General features: G+C 42.1%; 1 protein-coding gene across 1 annotated transcript; it reads right to left on the bottom strand.

Moving 5' to 3' along the window:
• Nucleotides 1–2,118: 2,118 nt before the first annotated feature.
• LOC140077128 (transcription initiation factor TFIID subunit 9-like) lies at nt 2,119–13,851 on the bottom strand. Its single transcript, XM_072124033.1, has 7 exons — nt 13,703–13,851; nt 11,656–11,737; nt 10,296–10,432; nt 8,348–8,482; nt 3,764–3,845; nt 3,444–3,557; nt 2,119–2,411 (listed from the first exon to the last, which is right to left on the bottom strand). The coding sequence occupies exons 1-7, from the start codon at nt 13,763–13,765 to the stop codon at nt 2,245–2,247; spliced, it is 780 nt and encodes a 259-aa protein (XP_071980134.1). The 5' UTR covers nt 13,766–13,851; the 3' UTR covers nt 2,119–2,244.
• Nucleotides 13,852–15,620: the final 1,769 nt, after the last annotated feature.

Below are 15,620 nucleotides of genomic sequence, written 5' to 3'. Positions count from 1 at the left end.
CAGCCATGGTTTCTGCGAGTTCGTTCCCCTGGGCCCCTCCCTCTGTGTCCCAGCTACCGCCCACAACTCTCCTTCATCTCGCCCCTCCCGCAGGGGGCCTCATCATCTGATTAAAAATGGAAGATCCGATTAAAACTGGAAGATGTGAACTGTTATATACATATTATGCTGCACATTGTACAGCATAATATCTATATAACATATATGTGATGTATATATGCTGTATCTGTGTGTATATGCACGTGTGCGAGTCCATAAACTGTATGTTCATGTATATAGGTATAGCAATATGTGTATAAATGTGAGTATATAAAATATGTATATTTTTATGCAGTTGGGGGGGGGGGCCCTTTCAGAAGTCTGCTATGGGGCACTGCCTCTCCTAGTTACGCCCCTGAGGACAGCGCTGGATGTTCACTCCTACTCTGGGCCCCACAATTCTTCTTGTTCGTGGGACCCTTAAAGAGGACCTGTCACCCCGAAAAATCCCCCCACCAAATGTGCCCCCCCTAATCCTCTCCCCAGCCCCTTTCTATATCTGTACGTTTTTTTTTTTAATGCGACCGCAGACTTGCTTATTCACATGGCCGTCTTCTCCTACAGGTCCCCGCTGACAGGGGCGTGATGAGGGAGTGTCGACCGCCCCCCTTATGAATACAGCCGACTTCTAGCTCAGGGGATTATGGGGGGTACATTTGGTAGGGGTCTTTTTCTGGGTGACAGGTCCTCTTTAAGGGAAACTACAATAATAATCAGAATGTCTCTTTCATCCTACTGCATTGGTGTCCTCAAGACACTGATACAGATGAAAGTTATGACAAAAGAGAAAGTAGTAAAGTTACTGCCTAAATTGTCTTGTTCTCACTGTGTGATACATAAGAGGGATTTAGTAGCAGTTTGGGCACTCTAAAAGATTTACCATCACTTCTCTAGGTGAAGGCAGGAGCCAAGATATTTGCCGCTGAACTGGAGGGGGTAGGGGTTTTCATGAAGAAAAAGGAACCTGAGGTAGCGCCTCCTGAAACTCTATGGGCACACATTGCAAATTCTGTGCAGATTTTGGTGTGGAAAATCCACATTAGATTAGCATTAAAGTGATTTGGAAAAAGTAACATAGATTATGCAGTTTTTATTCTGTGCGGAAATTGTTGCTCAGCAATTACTTCAGGCCCCCCAAGTCTAGCTAGGTCTGTATGCTGCACTTAGTGAATATAATACCTCTCTATTACGCTCTTCCTCCAGCAGACTGTAATAGGGATTGTTGAATGACAGCTATGGAAGCCTATTACATGCTTCCAGATGTCATAGCAACAGGTCTGTGCCCCACCCCTCCCCCTTCAATGACATCAGAGGTCATTACACCAATTTGATTATGGCACCTAAGAGGTTATCTGTCACAATTTGTGCAGTCAGTTAGCAACAAGTGTTTGCTGAAAAATACATGCAAAATGGAGTAGGCTGGGTCCATGAAGGTCTCTCCATAGACCCCCCCCCCCCCCATTGTCGTGAACTGACCCTACATTGTACAATTCAAACCTTCCTGTGGTGCGATATGATGTCACAGTAAGGAAATCAGATGTCAGAGTTTGTCACTGACAAAGAGATCTGACCATGAAGTATGGTGATAATAGAAAGGGGCATTGTTATGTCACAGTGGGTCAATGTCATATCACCAAGGGGCACGTAATGTCAAAATAAGCCAGTGTATTGGAGGACAGGACATGGTGGAGTCACAAAGGATCACGGCCGTGTACTTTTAGGATATTATGTCTTGTATCCAATTAAGATAAAAGAAATTATTCTGTTACAGTCATGCCCCATGAGGTCACTGTGGTGAACTTTGATCTTATAACGCTATTACAATGGGGCTGTGTTGCACAGTAATGTAATGCAAAAACGGGGCATTTTGATGTCTCAGGACCTCTGAAGAATAGCACATAAGCCTATTTTTAAATTATCAGACACCAGACTCTTATAGGGGCACAAAATTGAAGAAAATTTGGAGCAGTGTGTGATTATCACCTTATGCAATTGTAGTTTCAATATTTTGGACCTGTAAATTTCACACCACTCCATCCTTATATTTTATTTTACTTCAAGATAAAAAAAAAGTAAAGATTACGGGAAAAAAAGGTTTAATAATATTTTTTCCTCTTTATAAAAAAATGGGGGGGGGTGAGAAAAGTCCATGATTTATATTTTTATAACAAAAAAAAAAGTTTTCCTGTCCGTAGAGGGCGGTGCTCACATCGCATCGTAGTCCTCGTCATCTTCGTGTTTCCGCTTTAACGGGTTGGTCTCGCTGGCTGTGTTCTGTGAGGACACCATGTTTGTTGTGATTAGGATGTTTTTAGACCCGATCAGCGATGGGTTGATCAGGACGTTCTGGACTGTCGGGGTGGTAGGAGTAGCTGGAGGATAGGAAAAAAAAAAAAGTAAAGTAACGTTTGAGAGTAAACAGCCTCATGGCTACATAGTGGTCACAGTAGACAACATTGAAAGCAGCAAACTCCTGACAGGTTCCTGTAGCTTATAACCTCCTAATAGCAAACACATTGACCCCCAAAAGCCTCAAAACAAAGTTAGAAAACCTACCTGGTTCATTGCAAAAGATGCACCTTAGTCATGGGTGGTCTTGAAGCCATTCGAGTCATCAAGACCCCCCTCAACCCCCATATCCTTGCGCTCCTTTCAGAAGTGCAATGCGACTATATGACAAGAAGGGTGGTGGTTGAACAGAGAGATGCTACTGTAGGAGGGACTCCATGCTTGATGATTCAGTGCATTTTTGGCAATAATTTGGGTAGATTTTCAAACTTACATTTTTTTCTCAGTGGTGCTAAATAACTTTGTGTTTCCACTTTAACTGTCCCGCAGAGCACCTCCCATCATCCCATATTGTATGGATGTTGTAACGGATGTTGGAGTAACAACATGTCCCAGCACAGCGCCTCCATTCATCCCCAGGCTCAGCTATGGCATAGGGTCAACAGCTCCTACCAGACCCTCTGTTGCTTGTTTTAGGTGCAAGCTGTCGATGTGACATCACCATAGGAGCCTCTGGATACAAACAGAGGCGGGCAGTGATAGGAGGCTATGCACTGGACCAGGGGTAAGTTTAAATTATTATTTGTACATCACCTGGCGTTAATTGTAAAACAATCTACTTTGTTCTCTTACCTTGCATACAGCAGCAAGTCAGAGGGGACATGGCCTCCTCGGCCGGAGTCCAGCGGCCCCTCCCCATGTTTCATGAGTCTTTTCACCATTCAGCACATCATGTAACGTGACCAGGGTGATGCCCCATGATCACATAAAAATCACAGCGTGTCTCCACAGTTCTCCCCATCCCTCCATGGAGAAATGCTGTGATTTCATGTGATCAGATACACACATAAGGTAGATTCTGAATATGTTAGTGGATAAAGAGAATATTTACTAACCTGTTTTAACAGTTGTCTGTGATGTTGGAATTTGTACAGTAAATCTTTGGCCTGTAAGAGCCACTGGAGTGCCACCAACTTTAGAAACAGACACTGTCTGCGCTGTAGGAGTCCCTGAGGGGGAAACAATAAGATAAATCAAAGTAGCAACTTACACCCTTCAATGAAATAGGCATCGTGACCCGATATATCAGTATTGGAAAATGATGAACTGTTAATGTAAAAAAACTTAAAAGTAAAAATCATTAAATTCTATGGGAGTGCTCTTGCCCCCTTGATATAGAAACCACTGTATTAAAAGTAATTTGGGGCAAACCTACCTATTGTAGGGGTACTGGGTCTGCTGGATACAGCCCCCACACTTAATCGGGGGACGGTTATTCTGCTCGCCGATGATGGAATCTGTTACAGAGAAGTGCAATGAGAAGAGAACACAGGAAACAAAATATACAAACAATAAATACATCATGTCAGACCTAATATAGGGTTAATATGTGATGGCCTTGGAGGCCAATACTTGGCAATGTATTCGGTAGGATATTAGAACTTTTAGGACATTTTAGTATGTGCTCCCCAGGTTCTCATTGTGTGGTAACATTTTGGCTACTGCGACATACATTTACGTGGAGGTGCATATAATAGTTACATCATGAGGATCATGAGAGCAGCAAGAATCATTAAATATAAAATATTCAGATCTCTTTACATTTTTACAAAGTTTATTAGATCAAGCAATTTGGTTTTTTGTTCATTAATGTGCACTCTGCCCCCATCTTGACGGAGAAAAATTGAAATGTAGATAATTTTGGTAATTAAGTTAAGAAAAACTGAAATATCACATGGTGATAAGTATTCAGCCCCTTTGCTCAGTGTTGAGTAGAAGCAGCTTTGGATCCAGTACAGCCAGGAGTTTTCTTGGGAAGATGCAACAAGTTTCTCACCCCTGGTTTTGGGATCCTCTGCCTCTTCCTTGCGGATCCTCTCCAGTTCCCTCAGGTTGACCATCTCTGGAGAGACCTGAAAATGGCTTCCACCACCGTTCACCATCCAATCAGGTTTAGGACAGGGTTCTGGCTGTTCCGGTCAGGAATGGTCACATAGATGTTCTGAAGCCCCTGCTTTGGTATTTTATCTGTGTGCTTAGGGTCATTGTCTTGTTGGAAGGTTCAGCACAGTCTGAGGTCCAGAGCTCTGGAAGTTGTTTTCATCCAGGATCTCTCTGTACTTGGCCACATTCATCTTTCCTTCAATTACACCCAGTGGTCCTGTCCCTGCCCCCCATAGCCTGATACTGCACCTCCATGTGTCACTGCTGGGATTGTATTTGGCAGGTGATGAGCAGCGCCTGGTTTTCTCCACACAAACCGCTTAGAACTAACACCAAAAAGTTCAGTATTCCTTTCATCTGACCGGAGAATCTTATTTCTCATAGTCTGAGAGTCCTTCATGCGGTGTTTATCAAACTGTATGCAGCTTTCATATGTCTTGCACTGAGAAGAGGCTTCTGTCAGCAGACACTGCCATAAAGCCCTGACTGGTGGAGGCTGCAGTTTTGGAACTTTCTCCAATCTCCCTACTACGACTCTGAAGCTCAGCCACAGTGATCTTGGGCTCTTCTTTACGTCTCTCACCAAGGTTCTTTTCCCATGATTGCTTAGTTTGGCTTGCTGGTCGAGAAAGAGTTGTGGTCGCCCCAAATAATAATAATAATAATAATAATAATCTTTATTTATATAGCGCCATCAAATTCCGTAGCGCTTTACAAATCATAGGGGACACATACAACTATATTACATTACAAAGAACAAACAGTCATATGGAACAATAGGAGTGAGGGCCCTGCTCACAAGAGCTTACAGACTATGAGGATGAGGGGGTGACACAAGAGGTTGTAAAATGGTCCAGCCATTCTTTATAAGGGAACAATATAAAATAATTTAATAAATAATTTACTAAACAACGATGTTGCCGCTTGAACCAGCCATCAGTCGCCATCTTATTTACAGGGTCCTAGGTGAAAAAGACTGCAGAGAAGCCTGGAGCTTGGTATATATCAGTTGTTTGCCAGATAACAGATGGGAGATAGGACATAGGATGGATTAGTAAAGGGAGAGTTGACATTTCATGCAGTTAGCGAGTGTGATAGATCTGCCTAAAGAGATGGGTTTTAAGAGCACGTTTGAAGCTTTGGAGGGTGGGTATTAGTCTCAGAGTCTGGGGAAGGGCATTCCAGAGAATTGGTGCAACTCGGGAGAAGTCCTGGAGACGTGCATGGGAGGTTCGAATTAAGGTAGAGATTAATCTATTGTCACTGGCAGATCGAAGAGCGCGGGAAGGGCGATAGACTGAGATGAGAGAAGAGAGATAGGGAGGTGCTGCATTATTCAGAGCTTTGTGGATGAGGGTTATTATTTTAAAGTGAATACGGAAGGAGACAGGTAGCCAGTGCAGTGATTGGCACAAACTGGAGGCATCTGTGTACCAAACAACTTCTACTTAAAGGGAACCTATCACCAGGAGACCCATTTTTAGCACTCCCCCAGTCCCCATAGAGCATAGTACATACGCTGTCAAAGTGTTATTCTATAAAAAATTGGCTTTACAGAAAAAAAGATATGTTATATTGTACCTTTCATTAGCATCTGCTGTGTGACTAGGCAGTTGCTAAATGGGAGGGGCTGGAAAGGAGCAGCTCCCCCCCACCCTTGGGGAACAGCTTCTCCATGTGACCTTTTCAAATATATGAAAACACCCATCACTTGGCTTAGCGACGCCCCCTGCTCCTCTACAGCCAATCCCGAGTGTGGGGAGTTATTTATGTATTTGAAAAGGTCACATGTTTCCCAAGGGGGGGGGGGGTGACTGCTCCTTTCCAGACTCTCCCAGTGGACGAGTGCCTAGTCACACAGCAGATGCTAATGAAAGGTACAACATAACATATCTTTTTTTCTGTAAAGCCAATTTTTTTAAACAAAAACACTTTGGCAGTGTATGTACTATGCTCTGTGGGGACTGGGGGAGTGCTAATAATGGGTCTCCTGGTGACAGGTTCCCTTTAAGGATTAAAGAGGCCACTGTGCTCTTAGGAACCTAGAGTGCTGCATAAATTCTTTTGCAACTTTAGCTAGATCTGTGCCTTGCCACAATTCTGTGTCTTAGCTCCTTGGGCAGTTCCTTACACCTCATGATTCTCATGTGCTCTGACGTGCACTGTGAGGTCTTATATAGACAGGTGAGTGCCTTTCCTAAACAAGTCCAATTGGTTTAATTAAACACATTTGGACTCCAATGAAGGAGTAGAACCATCTCAAGGAGATTAAGAAGGAAATGGATGGCATGCGAGTTAAATATAAGTTGTATGTATGTGATATTTCAGTTTTTATTGTTAAATAAAATAGCAGAAGTATCTACATTTCTGGGGGGTTTTCTGCCAAGATGGGTCAGAGTGTGCTTTAATGAGCCAAAGAAGACATTTTTTGATCTTACCAATTGGCTGCAATGAAACAGTGAAAAATTTAAAGGGGTCTGAATACTTCCCATACCCACTGTACATTGTACAGTTGTGCTTAAGAGTTTACACACCCCCCTGTAGCATTTTGGCTTTCTTATTATTTTTATTCTTTAAAAAAAGGTCAACAGTAAAACTTTTTATACTACTATGGTACACAACAAATGGCTTCACCCAACCACTAACCATGACTGCATATTTTTTGTGTGTGTTATTCCTATGGTCTGAAAAAAGACCAAGAAAGCCAAGATTCTGCTGGGGTATGTAAACTTTTGAGTACAACTGTATACTTTGAAAACACAGGATGAAAAAACGCAGAAAGCTACATCTTTTCATCCTGCTCCCTCCTACTGAGAGATCTATATGCTTAGTGGAGGCAATGGGGGACGGATGCAAAGTGTTTCATCCCTTCCCCAGCCTCCGCTGAGTCCAGGCTCAGGGGGGCCCCTTATACTGTCCGTATAAGTTACATAAACAACGAGAACAAGGACACAATATCATTCTGAACACCCAATACTCACTAATTCATAGCCACATAACAAAGACACTAAAAAGCATATGCAATTAAAAAGCAGACACACAGGTGATACGTGTGGGGTAGGGTGTTTGTGGGGTCTCCCCTCATCTCTTGGACCTTGTGTATTGGTATATTTGTTAGTATATCTAGTGACTGTCTTCCTATATAATTTTTTTTATGATACTCAGGGACTGGTAGCCCTTTTTGTGACATATACCTGCATCTTGTTGTACATCTCTGATGTATTTATCCTTTATGTATTGGATCCCTGAGATATTACTAGACAAAACTATGTGAAGGGGAACCCCTGTATGGCGGATGAGTCTTATCATGGACCATGGTCAGAACCTTTTAAATTGCATATACGTATTTAATTGTTATTGTTGTGTGACTATGAACTAATAAAAGTGAGTTATGTCTATTGGGTGTGCAGAGTGCTACTTTGCACCCCTGCTGTGTGCTCACTTTCTTAGCACTGTCCATATAAGGACATCTACATCACTGGGGATACACCTGGAATCACCGGCTGCTGCCATCGTTCACTCCTCCTCTCATTTTCAGGATGAACGGGAGAGACAGGACGACATCTCCCACTGTATGAGCATTACAAGCCCATCGTTGTAAGGGGACTTCTGGGATCTGCTCAATGTAACTTAACAACGGAGGGACAAAAACGCCACGTGGACCTTGCCTTACAAAGATCTTATCCACTTTGCTGCTTCTGTAATAAACTGAATTTTTGGGCCATAGGTCTTTCAACGTACCCTTTAGGTGTGACCATACCTTAATTGTATATTCAGCTGCCTAAAATCCCCAAATACGTAACACAGGTCACCTACATGTTACGTGTTCTGAGCCCAGCACATGCCCATTCATTACCTTTTTCTGTATGGTCTTTAGCCTGTAGTTTGGAGCGGTCAGGCAGTACCTATCTGGTGGCAGCCTGGGCCCAGCGTAGGGTTTGATTAACGGCAGAGGAGTCTGGTTCTTCTGTCTTGAAATATCTAATAAAAACTGAGAAAAAAAAAAAAAAGAAAAACATCAGAAGTGTAAATTACAATTACAAAAAAATTCACACATACAGAAAGAAAAATATAAGGACACAGGTTTTTATTTTTTGTCTTGATCTGAACCTGACCTGAAGGCCAATGTTATGCCTAAAGATGCCATGAAAAAAACCCCCAGAGACTGAAAACTTCAAGAGACCTTTTGCATCAAAATGTATCCTGGATACTAAATGTTACTAATATTTCTTTTACTCATCGTCCACAGTCTATGGAAGTGGATAAGAATATTTCCATTCACTAACATCAAGCAGAGGTCTTTGACAGGTTTAGGACGATATAGAACGGGCACTTCCTGCCTTAGGACGATGTTTACAGCCCTGCTGATCAGTGTGCCAGAGCTATTACATACAGCCTGGTCCCTGCCATGTTTGCCCAGCAGGGAGATCTTTCCTTGCCAGGCAGTTTAACCCCTTAACCGCCACAATCAAATACAATTGCAGCAGCTAAGGAGGGAGAAAAAGGGAACAGGGGTTCCCTCTGCAACTCCCACGCCCCACGGAAACCCAAAGCATACCACATGTCAGATAAAAAACTAAAAATGTATGTCTTTTGAATTTGAGCAGTCGTGAAGGCATAAAGTTGTCCTAAAGTTGTTACTACAAATATTAGAACACTAACGGCCATTAACAACAGCGGGATCGGGCACAGAGCACAGTAACTGATATTTGTTTACTAAGCAAAACCCCATTTGCAGAAAAGTAAAGCTTTATTGACACAGACCATAAACTTATGGATCTACTTGGCAGGCTGCAGTTAACGACCTGGCCCTTTTAAATTTTTTTCACTTTTATTTTTCACCACCTTCAAAAATCTATAACTTTTTTATTTTTCCCACATAAAGAGCTCTGTGGCGGCTTATTTTTTGCGTAACAACTTGCACTTCATAGTGATGGTATTTAATATTCCCTGCTGTGTACTGGGCAGCGGGAAAAACCCATTTGTGCTGTTTTCTTGTGGGCTTGGATTTTACAGCTTTCACTGTACGCCTCAAATGACATGTCTACTTTATTCTTATGTCTATACAAATTTGTACAGGTTTTATAATTTTTTCATACATTTACAAAAATGAAAACCTCCTGTACAAAATTTTTTTGTCTATTTTGCCGTCTTCTGGCGCCAATAACTTTTTCATACTTTGGTGTATGGAGCTGTGGGTGGTGCGACTTTTGATGGCGTTTTCATGGCTATCATTTTTAGGACTGTGCGACCTTTTGATCACTTTTTATAGATTTTTTTATATTTTTCAAAATGGCAAAAAATTTTCATTTTCGACTTTGGGCGCTATTTTCCGTTACTGCGTTAAATGAAGTGAAAAAACATTATAATATTTTGATAGATCGGGCATTTTCGAGCACGGCGATACCTGATGTGTTTATGATTTTTACTGGCCGATATGAATTTTAAGGGTTTTTTATTATAATTTTTTTTTTTTTTTACTTTTTTTATTTTTACTTTTACTATTTTTCAGACTCCCTAGGGTACTTTAACCCTGGGTTGTCTGATAGATCCTATCATATACTACAGTATGGCAGTATATGGGGATTTTCCTCCTCGTTCATTAAAATGTGCAATTAGCACATTGTGATGAATGGGTTAAACTGAGACAGCCTCGGGTGTCGACGAACCGCGGCAAGATGGTGGCGCAGAGACTTACCGGCTATGGAGAGGGCTCGGCCCGCCAGCCCTCTCCATGCACCAGGAAGGAGTTAATCCCAAGATATATAACTGGTCATGTACTAGGTGTAACATCCACTACTCACGTCTCTTGGAGGTGGAGCGGTGAAGGACTGGTCTGTTTTACACTGAATCGCTAGTCTGACATCATCGGCATCAATATTATTCTTCTTGGCATGGCTTGAATAGATCTTGGCATCTTCTAGAATTGTTGTCACGTATCCTATATAGGGACAATGAAGATGTTGTTAATAAAAGACAAAATAATATATTGGTGCGTATAAGAATCAACTAGAACCCGAGTGCTGCATGTCCTGGGCAGGAATGTGCCCACTCGTACCCTCTGCAGACTTTAGGAACTATATCAGATGGAAAAAGATAATAATATGTCCAAATAATATTTAAACTACCGTATTTTGGGGACTATAAAGCGCACAAAAAAATCCTTTGCCTTTCTCAGAAATCAAAGGTGCGCCTTATAGTCCAGTGCGCCTTATATATGAACCGAACGAACACACAACAGCTGCCTTGAACTGTGCACAGGTCTGCCACCTGCTGTTCATTCATCGTTATAATCAGGTGCGCCTTATATATGAACCTAGACATTTTAGCTGGCATTTATTGATGGTGCGCCTTATAGTCCGACAAATACGGTATTATACTAGGGAACTTAAATACTCTCAGGAAAAAGATAGGTCCCCTGCTCAGTCCCGGTACAAGGAATAGCTCAGCAGGTCTACCTTAAACATAGATTGTAAGCTCTTGCCGCCAGGGAACATATTCTTATTGTTCCTAACCAGGTTATTATTCAGTAATGTCTTATTTTCTCTGTACCCTGTATATGTCTTCTTATAATCAAAAACAGCATCATCCCTCACCATGCTCTGTGCTTGTATTGCAGCTAAACTGTATTGAAATTGAATGGAGCTTAGTTGCAATACCAGGCACCACCCATGGCCAGGAGAGGAGCTATTTTTGCAACAAAGGAGCAATGTTTTTCAACCTCTAGTCAATCCCTTTAAAATGAAAGCAAATCTCAGTACAAACTAGGACCTGCTGACAATTGCCCTAAAATCTGCCTCCAATAAATGTGTTGACACTTCTGCCATATCTCAGGAAACCACAGGTCAAACCCCCAAGGAGCCACAAGACAGTGGGGTTTTCTTTATTTTTTACCCTGCCCCTTACACAATACTTTATGGAAACTACATATAGGACAGTAGAGTAACCTACGCCATTTCTGTAATGTCAGGCTAAATAGAAATAGCTTAGCTCTCTGCACTATACTAATGCTATAACTCCTTTATACCTTCCCGTTAGAACATTTTATTAGCCTACAAGGAGTTGGATGTCAATAGTGAAAATCAATCTGTGAAGCTTCATCATGTCACCGTATTGTCCTAGTCTAACCTGGAGGTGACCGGTCACAGGCATGGAGTTACTTACTGTATGTGAATTCCAGCATCTGGTTAATAACTCTGGGCTCATACTCGGAGATCCCCATATCCTTCAGAATCTGGGCCATAACCTGGAACCAGAAGAAAACATGACAACTGATTATCTAGCGCTGTACACTAGTATATTGTATATTCATTTCTATACAGATGAGCTGCAATACCTGCACAGACCAGGGTCAGGTGTGGCGCTGTTTATCAAAGAATGCAAATAAGTTTTCCAGGATGGGACTAGGAAAACATTGCCTCTCAGCTCCCTAGAAAGGCAGCTTCCTTATCATCAAGCATAACTAGTAGGAAGCCTTATGACATGATGCTGGATCAAAGCCAAACCAGTATATCTAATCCAGAGGGAACCAATTCCTAACTGTAGAGAGCAGTGTATCGACCTGGTTGAATCTCTTCAGTACAGGTGTTAACCATGTAAATGCGTCCTGCAAAGCTATGAACCGTCATCTTGGATTCCATTGTCATGGGGGGGGGGGGGGGTTACTAGGACAGGCGGGAGTCTATAGTAGAGTACTGCAGCCAAAACTGCAGTATATGGTAGAAGCAATCAGGCACTCAAGAGTTAAAGAACCTTTAGAGGTCTAAAAGAAAGGAGTTAAAAAAAATACAGAAAGAAAAAAAAAATTATATATATATATATATATATATATATATATATAAACCTAAAAGCTCAAATAACACCCCCCCACCCCCCACCCCCGTTTCCCTAGAAAAACAGTAAAAATCATGAACATGCTAGATATTGCTGTGTCAAAATGGCCGATCTATCAAAATATAATAACGGTTATTCCCAGCGTCTACCCCCGTAGCGGAAAATAGCGCCCAAATGTCCAAAACAATATTTTTAGGCTGAGCAGTCCTCAAAATGGTAGCAATGAAAACGTCATCCCATTTCGCAAAAAATGACACGACCCACTAAAGTACGGAAAAGTTATTAGCACCAGAAGATGGCAAAATTAAGCATTTTTTTTGTATAGAATGTCTTCATTTTTGTAAATGTGTGAAAACATTATAAAACCTATACACATTTGTTATCCCAGTGATCGCACAGACCCAAAGAATAAAGCAGACATGTTATTTGGGACGCACAGTGAAAGCCGTAAAATCCAAGTCCACAAGAAAATGGCGCAAATGTGTTTTTCCACCAATTTTACTGCATTTTGAGTTTTTCCAACTTCCCAGTACACGGCATGGAATCTTAAATACCATCACTGTGAAGTGCAATTTGTTACGCAGAAAACAAGCCCTCACAGAGCTCTGTACATGGAAAAATAAAATTAAAGATTTTTGAAAGTTGGGAAGTGATAAGAGGAAACGCAAAAACGAAAAAAGGACCCGGTCGTTAAGGGGTTAATAACGGGATGGGTGTCATGTTCTATAGCGCTCAGCACCATCCTCAACACTTTAAATGGGATTATCCAGGAAAATATATGACCCATTTCCATAGCTGGTCCTACGGGTCACATGACCTACTTTGCACATTTTCCATTGTCCGAATGAAGGTCGGTTGTCAGACCCAGTTCATTAGTCATCTCCGATTATGTTGTGATGGAATTGGGGGCTGATTGATTACCTGGATTTATTATGTCACCAATAACAATGAACAGGGATGGAAGCCTCCAGCACGTGGCAGGACGGCAAGTTCCAAAACACAAAGGAGGACAACCCCTTTAAAAATTGTCAGGAATATGGTGGTAGTGTGACCCCCTGCAAAACATGGGGATCAAGGTCTGTATGCTCCCCCCTCCTCCTAATTGTTTACATGTGTACAGCGCCACCCATACAAATGTGGCAGTGACAGGTACTGCTGCACAGAGGGGCAGAGACACTCCATTATGTGCTGCAGGGTGATGGGTTGGGGGGCAAAGTCTGTGTTTTAAGGGATCGGGGTACACCTAGCACACAAGAAGCTTTCTATGGAGCACCCCTTTAACTAAATATTTCCGGCCAGGATATTTCCCTATGCTATTATGTTACAGTCCTCCAGGAGCGATGACCACAGTACAATATCGCCGCCCAGGCCCCGGTACCTGCGCATCCTTCGGCGCACTCTTCGGAGACGCCATCTTCGCCTGCTCCATAGTGTCTAACATTGGGACTGACTGACTTCCGGTACGAAGCAGGAGGAAACACAACAGGGGAGACGGCGGACGTCACTTCCGTCAGAGGGAAGGCGCCATGTTGGTAGAGGAAGCGCGGGGTTTCCTGTGCTGAGCGCCACCTATTGGTCAGCATGAGAACTGCAGCCAGTAAATAGAATGGCGGCGCTGCCTTCCTGACATACTTTATATAGTCACACACTCCCTGTATAACTCCACACACCTCATAGACTGCTGAAGGCTTACACATAGCTGTAACACACTGAACTAGGGAAATATCACAATACAAAATATTCACAGGAATCACATATTAAATTGTTCATTATATGTCTCTAAAAAAAACAATGAAAGATTATTTTTAAAGACTCCTAAATTCCCCAAAGCGTTAAACGGATAAAATGTCTCTCAGGATATGGTAAGAAAACAAAAAAAAGTAAAACATTTAAAAAAATCTACACACATTGGGACCAATATACGTATATACATTAAAGGGATTGTCCTGAGGTTGAAAAACATGGCTGCTTTGTTTTCCCCTAAAAAAACAACTCCACTCCTGACAATGGTTTGTGCCAGTATTTCAACTCAGTTCCATTCATCTCTATGTAGCTGAATTGCAGTATCGCCATGGTCAGGGGTGATGCTGTGTTTAGAATAAAGCAGCCATGTTTTTCTATCTCCGCACACAACCCCTTTAAAAGAGATTTTGATCATATATCATGTACCAGTTTCTGACATAAAATGGATGAAAAAAGTTGCAAAAGGGCCTTCTTTTATGCCAAAATGTGGATGTGGAGCCAAAGGGGCTCACACAAGTAAGCCTCATCCCAAGATTATAACCCCCAGCCCCCACAAAGTATTGATAAAATATAATTACAAGGTAAATGGCAGTGAATTTGCAATACAGAAAAACACTGGTCCTATAAGCAGTTCAGAAAAGATAAAAGGTTGTACCAAGTTTGCGAGTTTTCACAGGACAGGGGATAACAATCTGATCAGTGAGGGTCAAACTAGTGGGACCCCAACAGATCACGAGAGCGAGACGCCCAGGAATCCAGAGAACAGGGGTCCTATGGCTCCATTCCGTACTATAAAAGCAATGGAAATTGCCAAACACAGCGCTCACCTACCTCCTGCTCTATCAAAGACAGAAAATTAGAATGCCAGAGGTAGCATGATAGCATTTGTAAATAAAAACATACATACACAATAGCAGTACAGGCAGTCCCGGGTTACGTACAAGATAGGTTCCATAGGATTGTCCTTAAGTTGAATTTGTATGTAAGTCGAAACTGTATATTTCATAATTTTAGTTCCAGACAAAAAAAAATGTTTGTCCCAGTGACATTTGGAGTTTAAACATTTTTTGCTGTAATGGGGTTAAGGATTATCAATAAAGCTTCATTACAGACACCTTACAGCTGATCATTACAGCCTGGGACTATAGTAACATCCAGAGAGCTTCACCAGAGGTCACAGTGGGTAGAGAGGTCCATCTTTAACTAGGGGTCGTTTGTAAGTCAGGTGATCTTAAGTAGCGGACCGCCTGTATTTCATGGTCAAGAATTAGCTTAGTCACATGAATCTATGAAAATTTACCTCCTGTGATCAGGGCCCTCACTCCTATTGTTCAATAAGACTGTTTGTACTCTGTAATGTAATATTTTATTTATAAGTAGAGATGAGCGAACATGCTCGTCCGAGCTTGATGCTCGTTCGAGCATTAGCGTACTCGAAATTGCTCGTTGCTCGGACGAATACTTCGCCCGCTCGAGAAAATGGCATCTCCCGCCGTTTTGCTTTTTGGCGGCCAGAAACAGAGCCAATCACAAGCCAGGAGACTCTGCACTCC

The sequence above is a fragment of the Engystomops pustulosus genome, chromosome 9 (assembly GCF_040894005.1).
Source record: "Engystomops pustulosus chromosome 9, aEngPut4.maternal, whole genome shotgun sequence".
NCBI lineage: Eukaryota > Metazoa > Chordata > Amphibia > Anura > Leptodactylidae > Engystomops > Engystomops pustulosus.
This window is presented reverse-complemented; position numbering and strand designations above follow the sequence as displayed.